Source organism: Xyrauchen texanus, chromosome 18 (genome assembly GCF_025860055.1).
Source record: "Xyrauchen texanus isolate HMW12.3.18 chromosome 18, RBS_HiC_50CHRs, whole genome shotgun sequence".
In the NCBI taxonomy this organism is placed as follows: Eukaryota; Metazoa; Chordata; class Actinopteri; order Cypriniformes; family Catostomidae; genus Xyrauchen; species Xyrauchen texanus.
In genome coordinates this window covers 13,019,538-13,043,518 of record NC_068293.1, presented here as the reverse complement: position 1 = coordinate 13,043,518, position 23,981 = coordinate 13,019,538, and the positions used below count along the sequence as shown (strand labels likewise).

Sequence of the window (23,981 nt, the reverse complement as noted above, 5' to 3'; positions counted from 1 at the left end):
ACATACCTTGGGCTGAGCTTTTTGCAGGGGAGACGTAGGCGTAGGTCCCTGGTGGAGAGCCAAACCCACTGACCCGGAGAGTAGGCAGGGCCTGGGCGGCGGTGACGATCCGCCTGTCTCTTAGTTCGATCCACAGCCCGCCGGAGATGGACGTGTGCTTGGTCCCATACCGCTTCGCTGCAATGGAGCCAGTCGTTGACCGCCGGGACCTCCGATGGCTCGCCGGACCAGGGGAACAGAGGAGGTTGATACCCCAGGATGCACTGGAACGGGGTTAGGTTGGTCGAAGGTTTCAAGAGGGAGTTCTGCGTGTACTCGGCCCAAGGGAGGAAGCGGCTCCAATCAGACTGGTTGTGGTGGCAGTAGGTGCGGAGAAACTTGGTGATTTCTTGGTTGAGCCGTTCCGTCTGCCCGTTTGACTGAGGGTGACCCGAGGTGAGACTGACGTTGACGTCCAGTAGACGGAAGAAAGCTCGCCATACCCTGGAGGTGAACTGGGGCCCGCGGTCCGAGACAATATCCTCAGGTAGGCCATAGCAGTGGAACACCCAGTGGAGAAGAAGCTCAGCGGTTTCGAGAGCCGTGGGGAGCTTGGGCAATGGAATAAGGCGACATGCCTTAGAGAAGCGGTCAACGATGGTCAAGATGGTGGTGTGGCCTCGGGAGACCGGTAGGTCGGTGATGAAGTCCACGGTGATATGTGACCAGGGACGGTGAGGTATGGGAAGGGGTTGAAGGAGACCCGCGGGTGGTTGCTTCGGGGTTTTGACCGCGTTGCAGGCGGCACACCCGTTCACGAAGTCGGTGGTGTCCTCTTGCAAGGTGTCCCACCAGATACGGTTTTGAAGAAGGCGTATGGTGGTAAAGATGCCGGGGTGCCCGGAGGTCGTGGCATCGTGTACCCAGCGAATTACCCTTTCACGGAGATTGGATGGAACAAATGTTCGGTTGAGCGGGCACTCGGGCGGAGATGGATCGATCGTCTGGGCCTGGGCGATGTCAGCCATGATGTCCCATTGGATTGGGGCCAGAATCAAAGTGGACGGGATGATGGGTTCAGCACTGGAGCTCAGGGGCGCGGCATCGTGTTGGCGGGAAAGTGAGTCTGCCTTGATGTTCTTTGACCCCGGGAGATAAGAGATGGAAAAGTGAAAGCGTTTGAAGAACAGCGCCCAACGCGCCTGTCGAGGGTTGAGCCTCTTGGCAGAGCGCAGGTACTCCAAGTTGCGGTGGTCAGTGAAGACTTGGAAGGGATGTCGAGCTCCTTCTAGCCAATGTCGCCACTCCTCCAGTGCGGCTTTCATTGCCAGGAGTTTTCGGTTGCCCTCATCCTAGTTCTGCTCCGCGGGCGAGAGTTTGCTGGAGTAGAACGCGCAGGGGAACAATTTGAGAGGGTTGCCCTGGCGCTGGGAGAGAATGGCACCAATACCTGAGCTGGATGCGTCCACCTCCACCACGAACGGGAGGTCTGGGTTGGGATGATGTAGGATGGGGGCTGAAGTGAAGCGTTCTTTGAACCGGTCGAATGCCCGGAGTGCATCGGTGGACCAGTGAAGCTTGGTTTGTCCCCCCTTCACCATGGCGGTGAGAGGCGAGGCGACAGTGCTGATATTCCTGATAAAGCGGCGGTAGAAATTCGAAAATCCTAGGAATCGTTGGAGTTCCTTCACCGTGTTGGGTTGTGGCCAGTTTTGGACAGCCCGCAAATTGTTCTCGTCCATGGCCACCCCCTGTGGACTGATGATGTACGCCAGAAATGCCACAGTGGTCAAGTGGAACTCACATTTTTATGCCTTGGCATAGAGTTGGTGTTCTGCTAGACGTCTTAGTACGGCTCTGACCTGCATGATGTGCTCTGCAAGGGAGTTGGAGTATATCAGTATGTTGTCGATGTAGACGATAACGCACTGGTTAAGCATGTCTCGGAAGATATTGTTGATATAACACTGAAAGACAGAGGGGCTATTGGACAGGCCGAACGGCATCACCAAATATTCGTAGTGGCCGTTAGTGGTGGAGAAGGCAGTTTTCCACTCGCCCCCCTCTTGGATACGGATAAGGTTGTAGGCGCAGCGCAAGTCCAGCTTGGTATAGATCTGGGCGGACCGCAGTTGCTCGAGGGCTGCAGGGATCAAGGGAAGTGGGTAGCGGAATTTCACGGTAACATCGTTGAGGCCGCGGTAATCAATACAGGGTCGAAGGGATCCATCTTTCTTACCCACGAAGAAGAAACCGGCCGCGGCTGGAGAAGTGGACGGCCGAATGAACCCCTTGGCGAGCTCCTCCTCTATGTATGTCTTCATGGCATGGGATTCAGGTTCCAATAGAGGAAAGATGCGGCTCTTGGGCGGTGATAAGCCAGGGATGAGCTCGATGGCGCAGTCGTGCGCGCGGTGAGGCGGTAGCTGTGCTGCCTTGATTTTGCTGAAGGCTACGCTTAGATCAGCGTATTCGGTGGGGATCGGGGATGAGGCGTGAGGTACTGTCGAAATTCTGGTTGAACCTACGGTGGTAGGCGTGATGGATTTCAGGCATTTTGTCATGCAGTCGGCACCCCATTGTGTGATTTGATGATCCTGCCAGGAGATTTGTGGGTTATGTTTTCGTAACCAGGGTTGGCTGAGAATAACTGGGTTGTGGGGTGAATGAATGACAAAGAACCGTGTTGACTCGGTGTGCAGCGCCCCCACCTGCAGGATCACGTCGGTGGTGGTGTAGCACACGCGACCGGTCCCCAGGGGGCGCCCGTCTAACTCCACTGCCAAGGGAGGAGTACAAGAGATCAGTGGGATGTTAGCACGTCTGCACAGTGACTCATCAATAAAGTTGCCCGCTGCTCCCGAATCAATCAAAGCATGAGTGGTGAGATTAATAGTGACGTGAGTGAGTTTAACGGGTACTTCAAGACAAGAAACAGGGAGAGCTGAGGTAGATAGATGACTCACCCCGAATTGTGATGGGCGTCTCGGGCAGCTAGCGCGTTGATGCCCCGCTAGACCGCAGTAGAGGCAGAGGTTGTGTGAGAGACGGCGTTCCTTTTCCTCCTGCGTCAGATGTGCCCGTCCGACCTGTATGGGTTCGGATTCCTCGTGGATCGGACGAGTCGGAGGTGCCGGTGCTGCCCACCGGCTTGGGCGTCTGGAGCGGATGAGGTTGTCGATGTGGATCGCCAGCGTGACGAATTGATCGAGGGAGATTCCTTCATCGCGACAGGCCAGTTCGGACTGCCCCCTGGAGCTTGAGGGGGCTTTCTGGCCAGCCGGTCTGGGTGGCGAGGGTGCGGAAGGAAATTGCGTAGTCCGCTGCTGTGCGATTTCCCTGACGCAGGGCCATCAGCTGTTCGCCCGCGCTCTTGCCGCTCTCGGGGTGGTCAAAGACGGTCTTCAGGATGTCCATGAAGGATTCGAAGGTCGTTTGGGCGAAACCCTGGTTGAACCAGATCGTGTTAGCCCAATCAAGAGCTCTGCCCATGAGCACTGAACACACGAAGAGGATCTTGCTCTCGTCGGTGGGGTAAAGCGCCAGTTGTTGAGAGAGGTAGACCGTGCACTGCATGAAGAAGCCTTTGCACTTCGAGGGCGTACCGTCAAACTTCTCGGGGTGTGCGAGTCGTGGGCTGGCGATCGACTGGTAGTGAGGAGCGGCGGCGGCCACTTGGCTGGCTTGGGGCGCGGCGAGCGCCGGTGCGGGCTGGTGTAGCGCTTGCACGGACCGCAAGATTTCTTCCATGGCTGACGTGAGGCGTCCGAGTTGGTGATGTTGTGCTGACAACTGACTCGCTTGGGCGGTGAGTTCCTCGGCCATGCGTGATATTACCGCTGGATCGATGTTTGGCGAAGTCTTCTGTAACACAGACTCAGGTAAGTTGGGATCCATAAGCAGTTTATTAATTGAACTCACAGACATGAACAGGCAATGGTCAAGCAATGGGGAAGCAGGGCACTCGTTGGCAGGCTGAGAGCGTAGTGAGGCAGGCAGAATGTCAGGGCAGGCAGCAAGTGGCAATACGTAGAGGCGGGCAAGAGTTCAGGTAGGTAGGCAGCAATCAATCGTAGTCAGAAGGGAGAGCAAGGTCGGAAAGCAGATAATCAACAGGGATAGTAACTAGAACGCTCAGTAGAGTAGTTGGGACTAACAAGACTTCGCAGTGAGTGTGAGACTGCATGTAGCTTAAATAGAGGGAGATGAATGGAGATCAGCTGTGGATTAATTAAGCCCGGTATGTGGGTAATTAGAACTCTGGAGGCCGATCGAGGAGGCGCCTTCGTGGGCGTTTGTGACACATTATAAATGAGAGCCGGGTTTGTTGTAATCAACATTAAGCCACACATGCTGTAGATTTAGGTAAACTTGAATTGAACATGAAACACTCTTAACTTGTTACAACTGTTGAATAAGAACAATATCAAACTCACAATTGTATTAATCAACAGCAGGGATGAGAACAGACATTTTTGGGGGCAGGGGTTCAAGTGGAATAAAAGGGCACTTCTCGTAATTATTTATTTAAACATTTTTTTTCTAATGTATGCAAATTACCGCATTTTAATTAGTTAATGCCTAATTTGCATATCAATGATGCAATTGTGATGACGTTATTAGACACAAATTTTACTGTATTCACCTGTAGTGTCTCCATTAAGTACAGTACATTAGCCTGTATGGCCATGATATATTGCCTTAGCTAAACTTTAGCTAACTTATTACATTTGCTAGTAGCTCATGAGTCATGCAAGTTAGCAAGACACAAGTTAACTATATATGTCTTTTGGCTAATTAGCTGTTATGTCGAGGCACTGGAAGCTTAGTCTTTTTTTCCATCACCACTCACCTCCACACAAGCCAAGAAAAACACAACTGTGATAGGAGCTGGGAGGGGCTGCTGCCTGCCTGTCTGTGTCTGAAGTGCCGATGTGTGCTGCACTGCTGCGTGGAGATGTGGAGGGAGGGGTGGAGGGAGGGAGGGAGGGAGGGCATCGGAACTCGACAGTCTCATCTCTCAACCTGATATTTAGATTTTTTTTATTCAATAAATATTATTTGTTTGACAGGGAGGCAATGTCAAGAAGCAACATGGCAAGAATCGAACCTTAAAAATTCCCTCAAAGTCCTCCACCTTGTAAATGTTCTGATTCTACTCTTTTAGCAGGTCTAGTTTAATTGAAACAGGTCTGCCGTGGATGTTCATAGCCTACATACAACATATGAATTTATATGTATTTAACAGCCACTTATCCTACACCTACATCTAAACCTAACTTTAACCATTTCTGAACCATATATATAAAAAAAAAAAAAAAAAAAACATAGGCAGATAAATTTAAAATCACAATAATTTATTTTCCGAAAAATTGCAAAATTAAGTACAAAACTAGTCCAAAGGGCAATGCACTACCTCTGATGTGCTCCCTGACGGCATAAAATAGCTTTGTGTGAGGCAGAGAGTGGAATTTACATTATTAATAGCTGTAAATCTTCTCGATGCACTAGTCTTGGTTAAAGAGATATAAACCTTTAAAACGTTGATAGGGCAGCAGAAATCGCACAGAACCGAAAGAAACCCGTTACAATGTCAAATTAGGTAAATGCATCAACTGCGTTAAGTAAATGTGATGACATTTAGAATTTAACTTATCTTATTGATAACAAATTCAATAAAATTAGCTAATCATTTCCATGAATTCAATATTAATTGATTGAAACAGTACACATAAACATTTGTACGTTTCTAAAGGTGTTAATATTTAAAATTATGATGTTTTAGATGCTGTCAATATGTTTCTATATCTATGCAAACATAAGCAAACACACATTTGTTAGAACCAAACTTTATGTCCCATGAGATCACGTTGGATAGTTAGTACTACAGCACTCTTGTTGGCATAACATTGCTTATTATCCAGAGTTTCTGTGTTAAAAGCAAATATCCTCCTTATTACTCATCATGTTAAACAAGAGTGATAACTGAAACGCCAGATATTTCTCATTTCTACATGCCTCTGAGTGAGAGCAAAGATCTGTGTCTGCAAATTTCCAAACTGTACCACCTCTTTAAATGAAATGTCAAACATCAGGCAGGGAAATAAATGTCACCATTTCTAAAAAGCTATCGCAGAGACTGACAAATCAGCATCAGAATGTGTTGGAAACACTTTGAACTTAAGGTCAGGCAGATAGGGGAAATGAGCTTTCGCCAGTGATAAGCAGACATTTTGGTTCTGTAATGAGATGAGAGAGATCACCGTTATAGCACTGACTTTTAATGCAAATGTGTGTGTAGGTGTACACAATCCAACTTAAAAAGAGTTTCATCGAGTTTTGAACAAATATTATTGTGATCTTGTTCCGTAAAGTACACTTTGTCAAACATGTTGGGAATAATAAATATCCAAAACTACACATATGTCAAACTATACCCTACAACCTTGATGCTGCATGAGGGCAGATTCTGAAAACACTCTCTAGTACTGCCTACTTTGGAAAACACTGGCATTTGGAAACAGAAAACAGAGTTTTAAATCGAAAATATTTTAGTGTAAATGTGGCCTTAATGTGACGCAATGTGGTTGCAAGCGCGTTGCATTATAGCTGTTAGGATGTTCTCATTGGTTGCTCATACGTTGCTTGGTGGTTAGGGTCATTGCTTACTGGCTCAAGTCAAATGACCCCCGCCCCAGTCTCTATGATATTCTGGTCACTAGAAATGGCTTGGGTCCCTCTTTTAATATAAATGTGGGGGATTTTTTCACCTGTCCACAGGCAAGAATCATAAGTCTGGTCCCTAATTTCACAACTCTCTTCAAAAAGCAGCATGATTTGAGGAATTTTGTCCATAGTACAAACAGTGCAGGACAAGCTACACATCAAACTTTTCAAGGTAAAATAAATAAATAAATAAAATGGCATTTGCAACCCATTTTAAAAAGAATGGTGGTATCATGCATGGGAATTTCCCCTAGCGGCCAGTTTGCTAGAAAGTTGGACTTTTGTTTTTTAAGAGTTTCTCTTTTCTTTTCTCAGTTCATTATCCCTTCCTGAATACTGCCAGGTGTTTCAGCTGCCTTGAGCTCGCCAGAGTCCCCTGTTGCCTTGAAATTGCCCTCGCAAGAGTCCCCCATTGCCTTGATGTTGCCCTCGCCTAAGTCCTCTGGTCCATGGCCACTACTTCTCCATTTCTTTCAGCGCCACCTTGATCTACTGGTCCTTGGCTAACACCAGGGTCTCGTGGTTGTCCGCCGGGTCCCCTGTGGTCACCGTTTTGCCCGGCATGTCCCCCGTGGTCTCATGCTCCACTGTTCTAAGAGCCTGCACCTTGCCTCCAATCTCCCTCTTTTTTCGGCATAAGGAGCCAACCATGGGGGTCACATTGTCAAGCATCGTAAATTCCCCTAGAAATCAATAAAGGTTGCTGGGAGGCAGGACTTTTATTTAGAAATATAGTTTCGCTGTTCTTGTCTTGTGTCAGTTTATTATCCCTTCCTGATTGTATCCAAGTGTTTCAAGTTTGTTCATTAGTTCTGTGTACATATACCCCTTGTGTACTACTCCCTGTCTTTTTCTTGCATTGTTGAATGTATTACATTTGATCAATCAGGCATTAATTGGCTTGAGAGAGAGAGTATATGCCAGGAGACAACACAATAATTTTGAGGGATTTCTTCAACTATTTCTTTGTTTCAGTATATGAACAATAAGCGATCCAAGCAGAAAAAAATTGCTATCAGAGCAAAGTGCAATTAATCTATTAATTATATTGCACTCTTTGTTAGCATCACAGGACTTCAAGTGTGGATCTCAGCTGTCAGGGACACATTTCCCATGAAAATGAGGTATGTGTTTACGATAATGAAAAGAATAGAAAATACAAAATCATAAAAATTAAAAGAACAGCATGAAAATCCACATGACCAACTTGTGTTAACAAACCTCCTCTATCCTCTGCTCAACCTTCATTTCTCCATGTTCTTGTATAGACCTGTGGGAAAGAACAACAGACAGGCTTTATCACACCCACAAAGATGTAAACAAACATTCACACTTGCACAATCTCAACAATCCCTCCTTCAGCTCTGCCTAGGACACATGGTGAAGACATACAGAGCCAACAATTCCACATGATGGGTGTTGATTTAAATTAAAGCTTTCTTTCCATCGATCACCCTCTTTGGTTCCAAACCACGGCCCAGTGAGTGGGCCAAATATCTGTTTCTGATTAATATTACTTCATGACAAGACCCACATTGTATCAGTTCCCACAGAACTCCAACAAAAGCTCCACAAAATCTTAAACCCCCCCCGGTTGACAATAATATAAACATCCCAGTTGATTGCCTGTTTAAGTCTATTTGTAATTAAGTTATGAATTTGTTACATAAAAGGCAAAGTTTGAATAATTTGGGTTAATTTGATCATGCTTTCAGCTACTAATATGACACACTCAGCTCTGTTTAAAGTCAATATGATAACAGCATATCTCATGGTATCCCAATATCAGTATTTATTTATTTTTCAAATGTATCATTATTTGCAAAACATTTATCGCATTAATGTTAAGAAGCATTGTACTATGTTAACTTTTGTCATGATCTTAGAAAGTCTGCATTACCTAAAACGGTGGCCTAAAACAATGCCTTAATTGCTATGAGCACAGTTTTGAGTGGCCCACTGACAGGAACAACATGTCATATGACATTAAACACAATGTATGGAAAAATAACTGGATTTTTTTTAGCAATAAACTGAGCTGGAGAAATACCTGAAACTTCTGCAAGCACAAAAAGAAATCGTAATTACCTCATATTTGCATAGGTTCCCCAGACAGCTGAAAGAAGAACAGAAGAAATGAAACCTCACTAACAAATCAACATCATCATCATCATACTATTCAAATGCAAATTGGTTTATAGTTTTGCAGTCGTTAACATGAAGAGATTATAAATAAATATATGGACAACCTGTTAGGTTCCTTGGTCAGGTGGTAATAAGTCTGTTCAGTTAAAAAGTGGGGACATATATATTATCAAGATTCAGTACGCCATGTCCAATATTTATTGTGGAGAGGAAAGGAAAGAGAAAATGTGCAATTAATTCAAACTAAATTTCCAAATTCCTCAGATGCAATTTCTAGTTGTGTGACAGCAGATCTTTAATAGTCACTAGTGGGACTCGCAATATAGTAATTACTTTACAAATTAATTAATACTAGTCCAGGCTGCTCTGGGTGGGCTCATCTCCCCCACAATACCACAGTTCCTAAAAAACATACAACGTCTAAAAACAATATTTACATGCTAAAATAATAATAACAGATATGGTTCCTTATCATGTTTCCTTCTATGAATCTTACTGTTCTGATCAAAGCAAATATATTTAACGAATATGAATCGGACTTGGGAATGTAAGGCCTAACCTTCATAAATAAATTAGTGTCATGAACATTAATAATACAGAGGAAACACATGCCCTTTTCTCTAATTAAGCCATTGTGAAACCCATTATTTCTCTCTCTAACACCAAATAGGCTGCACATTTCAAAAGACAAATACCTTCCACCTGCCAATCCATATCATGCAGGTGACCAGGAATTGAGCAGGTAAAAAACACCACCATAAATAAAATACAAGATGCACATGTCCCATTATCCACTGCCCCCAATCCATCTCTCATATTATCAACATTCGCTCAAGGTGAGATCCACCAAGAAAACTCGTATAGATCTTTGTTTTAAGTAGCTCGGTAATCCTTGGCAGTTAATTAAAAAAAGATGACAGTAAAGAAAGGATTCAAGGCAAAAGGTGAGTGTAAACAGCAAACTTACTATCAAGAGGATAATTATGCAAATCACTGTTCCCAATCTGGGCAGTTCTTTCCCAGTGGCCTTGCTGCTGTCACCGCAAATTGCTGGGTCCTGCATGATTTATAACAAGTTGTCATGTGAACGGCCAACTTGGCATGTGCAGCCTAGTGCCTTGCCAGTGCAAACAGGAGAGTTTTGAATCACACAATCCATTTGAGAGGGGCAGAACCAGATGCCTGATGGAATAAACATTTTGCCACCACAAAAATCAATGAGGGATTGGATTGTGTTAAGCTCTGACCAGTGTTATTTTCATTAACTAGAGTTGTCAATCGATTAAATGTTTTAATTGAATTGATTACATGATGTGCCGATTATTTAAATTAATCGTAATTAATCACATAGCAATATTTGCTGAGAAACGCAAATATTGAGAATTAAAAAGGATTGAATATATTATCATTTAAATAATTATAAACATACATATACATATATATATATATATATATATATATATATATATATATATATATATATATATATATATATATATATATATATATATATATATATATATATATATATATATATATATATCATATAATTCAAATACTTTGTTAAAAATGAGTAAATAATTGATTAGACAATAAAAGCAAATGTGGCTTTAGAAGTCAATATATTGCATTATAATATTTTCATATCATTGGGCCTAGGGCTATTATTAGCCTACTCTCACTTTTATTTTTAGTTCATTAGTCTCTCACATTATGCATTCCATTTGTGCAATTGGTCTACTGTATGTCAGAGATTTGTAAACACATAACACATTGTGCGCACTCCTCGCTCTTTCTGATAACAGAGACAACAAGCCTAAGACTATAGAGGGATGAAACAAATAATAAAAACAATCTAAATGTCACTTAAATTTAAAAAAAAAAAAATATATGAAAATGATCGACAGTGATTTTAATCATGATTAGTTGGATATCTAAACTTTAGCATGGCGAACCTCCGTCAGTGATTTTTTTTTCTTAAGGAAAAAAATTATAGAAACAGACAGAAAGAGCTGCATCTAAAAAATTAGCCCAACCCAAGCACTGTATATAAAACATTTTATAGAAGCTTTTGTGTGGGGTGTCAGGTGCTTTAACTCCTTTGCTTTGCTTTGATTCTTTCTGCATTTAATGCGCTAATTATCTTATGCAATTTATACTTCAGCATAATTTTTTTGTACACCAAGTATGTACATTTTGTACACTTTTTTTTTTGATTTTTGTAGCCTTCAATTTGCAAATTGTTTAGAGGACATTCAGCAAGATGTGGAATAATGTTTCAGAATACAGGAAATTAAATTAGCCTCTTATTTGATTAATCAATAGAAAATAAAATAACCTATCAAAATATTGTTCTATAATGCATTGTATTAAATCATGAAAGAATGAATGAATGAATGGTGTCAAGTGACTGATATATCCTTGCAGGCTCACTATTGGCTGATTCAGTGTTTGAGGGTGGCTATTTTGTGTAGACATCACTGTAGTCTTTGCTTCACCCTGTAGCTCAAGACCGGTTGCCCACTGAAGCCAAGCAATTTTGAACCTGGACAGCACCTGGATGAGAGACCTCCAGGGAAAACTAAGGTTGCTGCTGGAAGAGGTATTAGGGAGGCCAGCAGGGGATGCTCACCCTGAGGTCTGTGTGGGTCCTAATGCCCCAGTATAGTGATGGGGACACTATACTGTAAAAAGGCACTGTCCTTTGGATGAGACGTTAAACTGCGTTCCTGACTCTCTGTGGTCATTAAAAATTCTAGAGCACTTCTCGTAAAGAGTAGGGGTGTAACCCTGATGTCCTGGCTAAATTTCCCTCATTGGCCCTTCTCAATCATGGCCTACTAATAATCCCCATCCACTATGGCTCTATAACTCTACTCTCTCCTCTCCACCAATAGCTGGTGTACAATTGAATGTACAGGCCCACTATGGCTGCCGGGTGGATGCTGCACACTGGTGGTCGTTGAGGAGAATCCCCTGTTCACTGTGTAAAGCGCAATTAGTGAAGTGTCAGAAAAGAGCTATATAAATATAACGTTAATTCATTCACAACACTTAAATGTCACCTCAGTCAGCACTTAAGAATCAGGCTTAGATGTCGCATGGAGTCATGCGATGTTCGGACATGTGGGCGACGAGCACTGCATACTTTGCTAGTTTTGGCGCTGCTGACGGCATAGACCACTGGGATTTGGTCCGCTCTATTCTGGGTGTGTCAGGGAGTTCGGGTTTCTCGGGTTCTTGAGTCGATTTGGTCAGAGAGGTTCGGCAGGGGATGTTGGGCATGTCAGCGGTGCTGGCGGGGGTCGTTGCCGACATAGGGGCTCTAGCAGTTGTGCGTCAATCGATCGCTGCCGTGGTGGCGGGGTTCCCTGGTGAGGTTGTGGGGGGTGTTGAGGGACAAGTTGATTTTCTAGGGCTTATCGGGTAGGGAGTTGGCTGCAAGACGCTGGCAACTGGGGTGTGTTTGGCCGGCAGAGTGGCATCCGGGTTCCTGGGGCCAAAGAGGGTCGGGATGTGGTGGAGTTCCTGGATGGGCTCTTTCCGGGTCTGCTTGGCATAGCAGGTTCACAGGGTTCCAGCTCGGCGATCTGCTGAGGGGGACGGGCCCTGATCTGTTCTGGAAGGCTTTTTGGGATCATCCGATAGGGATCTTGTGTTGCAATGGGCGGGGGTTGGGGGGCTTTTTTGGAGGAGCCGCAGCATTTTCTTGTTCCCGGGCTTTGCAGGTTCAGCAGGAGAGGGGCGTGGTCGATTCAGGGGTTGCAGGAGGCTCTTGTATCAGCGGAGGGTCACTTTTGCACTGTTCCTGGCCAGGTTGGGGGTGGATGCTGGGGATGGCTGTGGGACATTAAAATGTCCCTGGTGGGCGATGTCCTTCGTGGAGTCAGTGGACTGTTTCATGGTGCTCGCTTTGTGGCCGAGTGGACCAGCTTGATTGGAAGTTTGCTTGATTTTTCGGGGAAACTGAGAACTTTTTTGTTTCTTTTTGTGCTGGTTCTGCCTGGTGGCTGGAGTTTGGTTTGTGGAGTGACACTCCTTTGGGACTGTTCTGTGGATGAATCTGCACGTTCTTTGTGCTTGTGCCTCCTATTGGCTGGAGTTTGTTTTGTGGAGTGTTTATTGCAAAACATTGAGGTGGTTGGGTCATTTGTTGCACTCGTGTGGTGGCCGAGTGGGCCGGCTTACTGGACATTCATTTGACTGTCCGAGGAAGCTGAGTGCCTTTTTTTGTTAGTGCTGATTCCGCCTGGCGGTTGAAGTTTGGTTTGCATGGGGTTGATGCGAACATTTTTCTTTTTGTGTGGTTCTGGGGGAGGTTCGGGGTTTGATTGTTGCACTGGTGTTAGAGTGTGGTCTTTGTGATTTTGTTTTTGATGCACGGTCTGTTTTTTATCGTATGTCAGGTGTTGATGTGTGCGGATTGTCTCTCTTCATGAGGAGTGTGGGAGGGTTGGGCACCCCCATGGGGATGAGGGGTTGTTTCTTTTCTTAAGTGTAGTGCTTCTTCAGGGGGTGCATATTTCCCTGTGGGAGGCTGGAGGTTTTGGGGTTGATGTGGGATGGACAGGTTTTCTTTGGTGCTGACTCAGGTGTAGGGCAGGAGGGTCATTGCACTGGTGGGTGGGCATCTGCAGTTCGGCTGTATCGGACAGATTGGGAAGAGTCATTGTTTTGGCAGATGTTTGGGGAGAGGTCTTATTTTGGCTGATGTTTGAGTGCCTGGCGTGATGATCAGGGCTTTTTTTTGGATCTTGGGGGGATGTTGTGGGTCGTTGGCACCCCTCTTGGTGTAGTGTTGGGAGGGGACTTTGATCTTTTGGTAGACTTTGATTGTGGTGGATAGCGGGCCCCTGGTTCGGCATTGGCTCTTTGCGGAATGTGTGGGAGTCTTGTTCTTACACATTTTTGGAGACTTCTGGGCATATCTGGTAGGGACTGCGCATTTTATTTTGCATCGTTCTGTGGGATTTATTTTTTTGTGCCTGGGTCCCTCGTTTTGGCTGTTGTTGGTTGCTCGGTTGGAAACGCTTTGGTCTCAGATCGCATCCTGGTGGGTTTGGAGGTCTTGCCACGTGTGGAGAAGGGGAGGTCGTGTAGTTGGCACTTTGGGTGTCCATTTTGTGAGGTTCTGGGTTCTTGCACAGAGGCTGAGGTCGGTGCTTGTGTGGGGAATGACTGGCTCCTCTGATTGTGCAGATTGAGAATCTGGGGTGCAGGGGCTCATGGAGTTGGAGGAGAATATTGGGGGTGCCGGAGCAGAGCTTGCCTACAGGTGGAGCTCTGGGTCCAGATGGCTTTGCAGCTTGGTTTTTTTGGATCTTGTGCTGCAGAATTGGCTCTACATTTACTGGGGGTATGTGCAGAGTCTTTGGCGAGTGGGAGGCTTCCACCAGCTGTGGCGTGTGCCCGGATCGGTCTGGTTCTTGGGAGGGATGGGGATCCGGGGGAGTGTAGGAGTTGCCATCTGTTTTTCCCTGATCCGGCTAGATGTTGGTGTATTGTCAGAAATTCTGGCTAGCCGATTGAGTGGGGTTGTGATTCTCTTGTACGTGTGGATAGGGTGGGGTTTCTTCGGGGCCCTGGCTCTTCTGATATAACTAGGCATTTCATCGGTGTGGTGTGGTCGGTGGCGGGAGGCAGGGCTCCGGTCACTACCGTCTCACTTGGCATTTGGTGTGGTGGAGTGGATTGTCTTTTTGGGATTTTGGAGGTGTGCGGGTTCGGGAGTGCTTTTGCTGGTTGGATTGGAGTTCATTCATTCATTCATTCATTCATTTTTCATTTATTTCAGGCAATGGCACAGAAGTACAAGGCAACAAATATTGTTAAGTCATACAGTGTAAAACAAACATACAGTATTAAACTATGACGATCGAAATCTGCCTGAAAGGGAGTGGGAAGAAACAACTTATTTAATCCCACCCCAGTTCCCCATTTAATAATTAATACATTGAGCTTCATTTTACTTTGCTCACGGATTGTTTACAAATGTTGTATCATGGTGGCGTTACCACAAGTAACAAGTATTTATTATAACAACAGTACCAACAATTAAGAAGAATTACCAATGCCAACAATGGTAATGGACAATATACCGACGATGTTAATGGACAATATACCAACGATGGTTAGGAAACATTGAGCACATGTTAACACTCTAAGACAGAGTACAACAGCAATGTAAATTAAAAATCCTCATCTCTGTATTTTAACCAGACCCGATATTTATATAACAGTTTAAATTGATGAATAGTTTTACATTGCTTTTGTTGTAAATCCAGTTTGTTCCAGAGTTTCACTCCACATACGGACACACAATAATGTTTACGAGTGGTTTGGGCTCTTTGTAATGAAAAATATCCAAAACCTCTCAAGTTATGCGCTCGCACTGGAATTTGAAAACAACGTTGTAAGTTAGGCGGTAATATGTTGTTAAATGCTTTATATAGGACCATTGATGTATTATATTTTACAAGATCATCAAATTTTAACAACTTTGACTGCGTAAACAGATTATGAGTATGTTCTAGAAAACCAACCTTATGAATGATCCTCACAGCTCTTTTCTGTAATATGATCAGAGGATTTATTGTTTTCTGGTAATTATTTCCCCACACTTCAACACAAAACATAAGGTATGGTAGTACCAGGGTACAGTATAAAGTACGGAGTGCATTCTCATCAAGGTATAGTTTTGCTTTATTTATAATTGAGAGGCTTTTGGAGATTTTTGATTTTATTTTGGAGTTGCTTTGTGGACTCCCGGTGGCGGCGGTGTGGGCGAGTGGGTTGGTTTCAGATTGTTTTGCTTTGAGTGGGGGTGCCCAGCGGGGTTTCCCCATTATAGTTCTGTCTTGCCCTGGAGCCATTGGCAGCCATGGTGGGAAGAGAGGATGGTTTTCCGGGGATGGTGGCAGGAGGTGTGGCGCATAGGCTACTGCTTTGCACAGATTATATTTTATTATTCGTCTCTGGCCCTGCTGGATCTGTGCCTTGCCTCCATGGAATTGTTGCTTCCTTTTCTGGATTCTCAGGATGCAGAGTTGGTTGGTCTGGATCCGGGGCATTGGCTCTGGCAGCATGTTGCCCGGTGGCAGCTTTTTGGCCAGGTGCCTTCCAGTGACCCAGGCAGGGCATTGTGTGTTTGGTTGTTTTATTCCCGGTGGGTTTGTGTGGTTTGGTTGGAGTTAGTTTTGACCCTTTGGAGGGAAGTTTTTCGGCGATGTGGACAGGTTGGGAGGGCTGGTGTTATTAAGGAGAGTTGTGTTCTGGTGTTTTGCTGCCTGCTGCAGTCTGTCTCTGTGGATGTAACCCTCTCTTATTTTGAGTGATTTGGTTCCATGGGGGGGTTCTTCATTTAGAGTGGAGGGCGTCCCAGATTGCATTTCAGTGGGTTGCATGGGCTCGTTGGTGGGGGTGGGCTAGGCCATTGAATGGGGGGTTCTTGCCCGTTTCGCTGTTGCAGGGCATTTCTGTCAGTCTGGGCGGGGGTGTCCAGGTTGTTTAGTTCGGACATTTGTTTGGGTGTTGCCTTGAGCATATGGCTGAACCCAGGGTTATGTATTGATTGGTACCCTTTCTGATGGTTGGGGTGGATTGTGGGGGAGGTTGGTGTGCTCAGTGACCGGTCTGGGAATGGAGTGTTGAGATCATTTGACGGTTTGGTTAGGCATTTTGCATTGATTCTGTTGGAACCCCTCTAGATTAAGTGGGTTTAGGGTCATGCCCACCTGCTGGCATGCCGATCAGAAGATGTTGACGTGGCCCATGTTTTTGGTGGTGCATTGAGATTTTGGTTCGTGGTTTGGAGTTTTATGTGTGGCGTTTTGGGCACTCGGCTTTTATTTTGCCATGGACTATGTGTTTTGGTCGATAAGGCATAGGGGGATAAAACATGGAGGATTTGGTCCTGGCCTGTGTTGTGATCAGCAGGCAAATTATTTTAAGGGGTGGGGCATGGAGATGGGGAAGGTGGTAGCTTTCAAGGAAGAGTCATGTATATGGCTGGGGATCTGGGATTTGTTTGATGGGAAGTGAGGCAACAGTTTGCATTTTTGGGGAGATCTCGGGGAAGGGCAGTGGAGAGAGAAGCATAATTTTAAATTTGTGTGATTATTATATATTTTGTGTGTGTGTGTGTGTGTGTGTGTGTGTGTGTGTGTGTATGCTTATGTGTGACAACGGCGATGTTTGTTGGGGGTTGAGTGTTTATTCTGTGTAAATATGTTTTGCTTTTCTTAACTTGTTATCTGTATGAACTAATAAAAAATGTTAATCAGACAAAAAGAATCAGACTTAGTCTTTGCTGAAAGTTTCTTGTAGCGTCTTTATAAAAGCTTTTATTTTTATGTCCTACGCTTTGCTAAGAATTTTTTTGACACTATTTTAAACTTATTTTAAGAGCATTTCTGAGAAGATTTACACATACAGCTTGTGGTTCTACGAGACAACAGCATGGAAGAGTGAACTGAATGGAGTGTATTTACTTGATACTGAAATTTCAGTTATTCATAGTTTCAGAAATGCTGGTCTATGTATATCCATGTCAGATGGACACTTTTGGAGTGTCTGACTTTGGTTGTGTCAAGTCTAACTGGTTTTCAGCACCATAAATGTTGTGTTTTTAAACAATGTGTCAAGTTAAAGTCTTTTTAGCAAGATAGTACACTTGGCGGACATCTTTTGAATGCTCTCGGAAGGCAACTAATTTTTCTATTTAAACAGGCAGAATATAAGTGCAGCACCTATCAACTTGAATGGGGAAAGACTGAAAAATCTCCAAAATGGTTGGTCAAGATTAAGATCAAAGAACATGCAGTACTGTGCAAAAGTCTTAGACACATTAGATGCTTCACAAAAACGTTTGTCTTAAGATGGTTATTTATATTTTCTGCTTTTATGTTTACTGGACTTTGTATGACATTAATTGATAAACAAAAACTAATTATGGCATAAAGTTTGAAGACATCCTCACTATGCAACATTTTTCTCAAGTGCCTAAAGACTTTTGCACAATACTGCATTTCAAATCAGCAGTAAAATCTGATAACAATAGTACCATAAATTAGATTTCTTTACCTAAGATTACGTTAAAAACACTATATTCCTGGCTTTTATAGCTAATGGGTATGCCCGTTCTCCAGTTGACTGACAGGTGATGACTGTATCTAAATGATGGTTGGCTTATTTTAAATCTAAAGAGGGACTTCTTTTTCTACATCCGTAGACCGTTGAACGTTCCAATTTCTCCCATTCATTTTAATAGAAGTGGCCCGTCTCTGCTAAATAGCTGCTGGTAAAAAGAAGTTTTAAACTTTGAAAAATGTGACAAGAGAAAATTTCAGTAGGCTAAATTATCATAAGCACAGAAGTATCAAAGCAAGGGAATGACCACTTTTACAAAATAAAAATACCAACATAAAAAGTTTCCAACAGACAGTCTAAATTGAACAGGAAACAGAATTCTTGGAACATCTCTAGCTAAATACATCTGGTCAAGTTCTCACAACAGCAACATTATTTTTAGCACAGCCTATCAGTAGGTTTGTGAGAAGGGAAGGTAGTTGTGTTCTGGGGCAGGTGGGCAGCAGCGGTATGACTGGTTTGCCAAGGTCATTCTGTTGGTGAGAATCTGTGCTGAGTCCTGGGGCCTCTTTAGGGATCTACAAGAACTGGAGCAGTCGTTCATCAAAGCAGCAATAGCATGACCCAAATTTATCCACCTGAATTTCTTCATATTGATTTCAAAATTAAATTTCTAAATAGTACAGTTTACTTAAGCTTGTAACATACTCTACACAAGACATACAGGTGAAACTCGAAAAATTTGAATATCGTGCAAAAGTTCATTCATTTCAGTAATTCAACTTAAAAGGTGAAACTAATATATTATATAGACTCATTACAAGCAAAGTAAGATATTTCAAGCCTTTATTTGAGATCATTTTGATGATTATGGCTTACAGCTTATGAAAACCCCAAATTCAGAATCTCAGAAAATTAGAATATTGTGAAAAGGTTCAGTATTGTAGGCTCAAAGTGTCACACTCTAATCAGCTAAACACCTGCAAAGGGTTCCTGAGCCTTTAAATGGTCTCTCAGTCTGGTTCAGTTGAATTCACAATCATGGGGAAGACTGCTGACCTGACAGTTGTGCAGAAAACCATCATTGACACCCTCCACAAGGAGGGAAAGCCTCAAAAGGTAATTGCAAAAGAAGTTGGATGTTCTCAAAGTGCTGTATCAAAGCACATTAATAGAAAGTTAAGTGGAAGGGAAAAGTGTGGAAGAAAAAGGTGCACAAGCAGCAGGGATGACCGTAGCCTGGAGAGGATTGTCAGGAAAAGGCCATTCAAATGTGTGGGGAGCTTCACAAGGAGTGGACTGAGGCTGGAGTTACTGCATCAAGAGCCACCACACACAGACGGGTCCTGGACATGGGCTTCAAATGTCAAACGTCTTACCTGGGCTAAAGAAAAAAAGAACTGGTCTGTTGCTCAGTAGTCCAAAGTCCTCTTTTCTGATGAGAGCAAATTTTGCATCTCATTTGGAAACCAAGGTCCCAGAGTCTGGAGGAAGAATGGAGAGGCACACAATCCAAGATGCTTGAAGTCCAGTGTGAAGTTTCCACAGTCTGTGTTGGTTTGGGGAGCCATGTCATCGGCTGGTGTTGGTCCACTGTGCTTTATTAAGTCCAGAGTCAACGCAGCCGTCTACCGGGACATTTTAGAGCACTTCATGCTTCCTTCAGCAGACAAGCTTTATGGAGATGCTGACTTCATTTTCCAGCAGGACTTGGCACCTGCCCACACTGCCAAAAGTACCAAAACCTGGTTCAATGACCATGGTATTACTGTGCTTGATTGGCCAGCAAACTCGCCTGACCTGAACCCCATAGAGAATCTATGGGGCATTGCCAAGAGAAAGATGAGAGACATGAGACCAAACAATGCAGAAGAGCTGAAGGCCGCTATTGAAGCATCTTGGTCTTCCATAACACCTCAGCAGTGCCACAGGCTGATAGCATCATGCCACGCCACACTGAGGCAGTAATTAATGCAAAAGGGGCCCAAACCAAGCACTGAGTACATATGCATGATTATACTTTTCAGAGAGCCGACATTTCTGTATTTAAAATCCTTTTTTTTATTGATTTCATGTAATATTCTAATTTTCTGAGATTCTGAATTTGGGGTTTTCATAAGCTGTAAGCCATAATCATCAAAATTATATCAAATAAAGGCTTGAAATATCTTACTTTGCTTGTAATGAGTCTATATAATATATTAGTTTCACCTTTTAAGTTGAATTACTGAAATTAATGAACTTTTGCACGATATTCTAATTTTTCGAGTTTCACCTGTAAATATAGACACTCAGGCAAACTCTACTTCAAAGTCTGAAATCTGTTTATAGTGCAATTCAAAATGTGATGCAAGTATGCATTTTATTCTATTGATTGCATTTATATGCACAGCACTATGCTGACAACTTTCAAAAATCCCAACAATGCATGAAAACCGTATTTACATGATATTTGAAGTTATATGTTTTTTCTAGGTTTTGATGTAAAACATTTAACAGCTGCCAAGACACTGGAAAATGTGTTTTATATGCAATGAGAAAACAAAGTAATGGGCAAAAATCTAGATGTGCTGATTGTTTTTTGCTTAATTCATTTCTGACCTCACCCCAAAAAAAGAAAGCCATTTAAGGCATTTACATGACATTGCAGCAAGGGGCGCTAATAGTGGCTATCATGGCAAAGCAACAGTTTGAAGAGAATCTTATTGAGCAGGTCAGATAACACATATTTATTGTTTGCTACCTGAGTAATAACTAATCAAATATAATGCAACAGACATTTAAATGTAACTGCCATCCCCTTGTGAACTGATATACCATAGTAAAGCAAGAATGCACATCATGTACAAGGGGACAACGGATGCATAATCCGGTTGCAATGTTTTGGCCAAGCATTCTGATAATGTCTGTGTACTTGTGCAGTGTTTGCAATGTGTCTACATGTGTCTCATGTGTTTGTGAGCACTAGTGTCTAACTGATGTACAAGTTGGCTGAATTTATCAACCAAACAAAGGAGGTTATAAACCAAATAAGTCACTATTGTGCACATACCAACAAATAAAAAACTTGTAATTTATCTATTTACGCAAAATGTACGTCTCCATGTTGCAACCTTTAATGTAATCCTCACGATGTGTAGATACATACACATTAGAGCCTGTACATGCCCTGAATGCAGTGTGTTGTCTCACAGCAGACTATATGGAATGCACTTCAACAATGCTAACCTTATATTAAAACTGCACTGAGAAACATACAAAATACCTAGCATTTTAGCTAATAAGGGGCTGTTTGAGGTCAAGCTCAAAAAAGTGGGAGCAACCGTTTACTTTGGTAAATGTTTATAAATATTTTGTTTATATATATTGATACAGATTTCCCAATTTCGATTCAATATCAATTCATATGGGTTTACTTCAGTTACAATGTCCCTTTTGTTACATATAAAGCAAATTCTCTCCCAGTTAATGTACGTAATGTAACGTCCCAGCTAAGCTAAATACAGGGCACCTTTTAACTAGGTAAAATTAGGTAACTTTGCAAAGTATATTTTATTACTTTTTCATCATTTTGGATGCACTTGCTTTTAAAAAATGAACAGATAAATTAATTTAAACAATAAAAAAGACATTATATTTCATAGATTATTTTTGTTACATATTTATTGTTAAATTGCAAAATTTTTACTATTTACAGGTATTTGCAATGATTTGTTACTGATTTGTAACAAAAACGTGATTTGTGATTTGTACTAAAAACGGTACCGTCTCTTTAACAAAAAACGACATTTCTGTAAACGGTGCCTCTAAATAAGCGCATGTTAACTAGAGGACTCGAATGGCTTTACCTCATCTGTGTGATGCATGATTAGAATTAATTTTAATTTTTTTTTATCAACAACTGACTGTAAAGAACAGAAAGAGTATTAAAAGAGACAGTATTCAATGAGCAATGGGTTGCGTGGATCTCATGTCGTGGACACATATTACACGGTGCAACTTTTACTCTCAATACTCTGTGAAAGGATCTCGCTGCTGAACAATTCACAACTAAACTTTTATCTAATTACACAATGATGATTCATCGACATTATAGACATTACAGTTTTATTGTCTGTTAATGCCTAATCACGAGCTTCATTTGAAGTCAAGTCAATCAGAAACTATTTACCCACCCCTAGTATTATTCATTTTTCATTAAAACTGGTTCAAAATAATAGATTAATTTCAGAATTACAGCTCAAAATACCAATCTGTTTTTTTTACCTAATATTATTAAATAAAGGACCATGAAAATCAGGCCGATCTTGCTCTCATGAAAGAAATATACTAATCAAACATTTCTTATGGTAAATGACATGAGAACACAGAGGAAATCACAGACAGTGTTTGCATTATGACATCAGAACAGCATTCCTACAAAACAGGAGATTTAATAAATATTCATAAAGTGGGATGAGGACTAGAGGAACCATCTGTATCCCTAAAAGGCAAGTCTGACGCTATTAAAAAATGTCTTACATTTTAGGTTACAGTCTAGGTTACATTCAGACTACAATGTGCTAGCACTTCTACAGCATGCTGCTCCAGCACACCCCTTCATATGTGACTTGACATGATGTAAACTTGACCGCCTGTGAAATCTATACGTGTAGTCTCAAACAGGTGTTCACCAGAATCCCATAACAGCTGGAACTGAAATTGCGCCAAATATGTGATAAAGTTCCTATATGCCTGTGAAAGAACTTCTGAATCTGCAGGTTGAATTTTAATCTCTCTTACTCCTCGCAGACAACATGATCACACAGAAAGTCTACATGTTGCTTACAAATGTTCCAGTACCCCGACTTTGACATTTCTACATCAATTCAAACATGTTTCCCTTTTTCTGTGGCACTAACTGATACCAGCCTCAGAGACATCTGTTCCCGAGGAAGTAACTGCATTCACATATTCAACAATAAATGTGATATGGAAGTTATATTTTCACTCTAAAATTAAATTTTACCTTCACTGATTAGTATTGGTGTTTTGGTTAGTAAGTATGGTTAATAAAATATACCTTCCTGACAAGGACCAATGAATCGCAATCTTCCTTTGAGTGTCTCAGTTATTAATTTCCAACTTTTACCCTAGGCGCAGCGCAACCCTCTATAGAATGAGTGGTTATTACTCAACAAATTTTGCACTATGAGACAAAAATGTATTTCATTAGCTGTGATTGTGCAATATAGTGGGGTAGAATTTCATCACCGTGTTGAGTAAAAGTTTGGTTTGACTCGTTCCATGTGTGTGTGTGTCCAAAGACGAGATCCACACAATTTATTTTTTATTGAATAATGTCTCATTTACTACCCTTTCTGTTCTTTAAAGTCTGTTTAATTTTAATCACATAGCACAGATGAGGTCAAGTCACTCTAGTCGTCTCGCTTTAATATGTGCTCCTTTACAGACGTTCTTTACAGAACAGCCAGTATTCATAAAGAGACATTACTGGTTAACATGCATTCAACAAATCATGAAAATACAAAAACTGTTCAAATTTGGCATGTAAACAATAAACATGTAACAAAATATAATATATGCAATATAATATCATATGTATTTAAGGAATACATGGATTTGTATTCCATAAATATAGCTTTACATTTTTTAAAAACTAAAATGTGTCCAATATTATGAAAACGAATAAAATATAATTAGTCAAATTAACATTTTCATAATGTACATAGTAAGAAGGTTCCCATTACAATTAACATCATTATCTGGGAGAGAATGTCTTTCGTATGTAGGCAAAGACATTATAACTGAAATATATCCACTTGAATAAAAATGTAATCGAAATCAGAATCGAAAGCTTGTGAACTTGAATCAAATCGGGAAAATCTCTAACAGTACCCATCCCTACTGTTGAAAGTATTACATCATTTAGTCTACTAAACTACAAATAACTCACTTTAAAACTCACTTTAGGTGCTACTCTGTTTAGATATTACCTGGAAACTGGAGTTTTCATGTGCCCATACGTTCAACAACACTTCAAG

At 42.3% G+C, this 23,981-nt stretch overlaps 2 protein-coding genes across 2 annotated transcripts in view; one reads left to right on the top strand and one right to left on the bottom strand.

Annotated features, from left to right (window-relative positions):
• The window catches only part of LOC127659000 (cytoplasmic protein NCK2-like), a 576,925-nt gene that overhangs the window by 187,288 nt on the left and 365,656 nt on the right, over positions 1-23,981 (top strand). The gene's annotated exons all lie outside the window — the stretch shown is intronic.
• Positions 1-23,981, bottom strand: part of uxs1 (UDP-glucuronate decarboxylase 1) — a 138,912-nt gene that overhangs the window by 91,493 nt on the left and 23,438 nt on the right. The window contains exons 2-3 of the mRNA XM_052148600.1: positions 8,794-8,821; positions 7,927-7,975 (exon numbers count right to left, since the gene is read on the bottom strand). Coding sequence (XP_052004560.1) covers positions 7,927-7,975; positions 8,794-8,821 — 77 coding nt within the window. The remainder of the gene's footprint in view (positions 1-7,926; positions 7,976-8,793; positions 8,822-23,981) is intronic.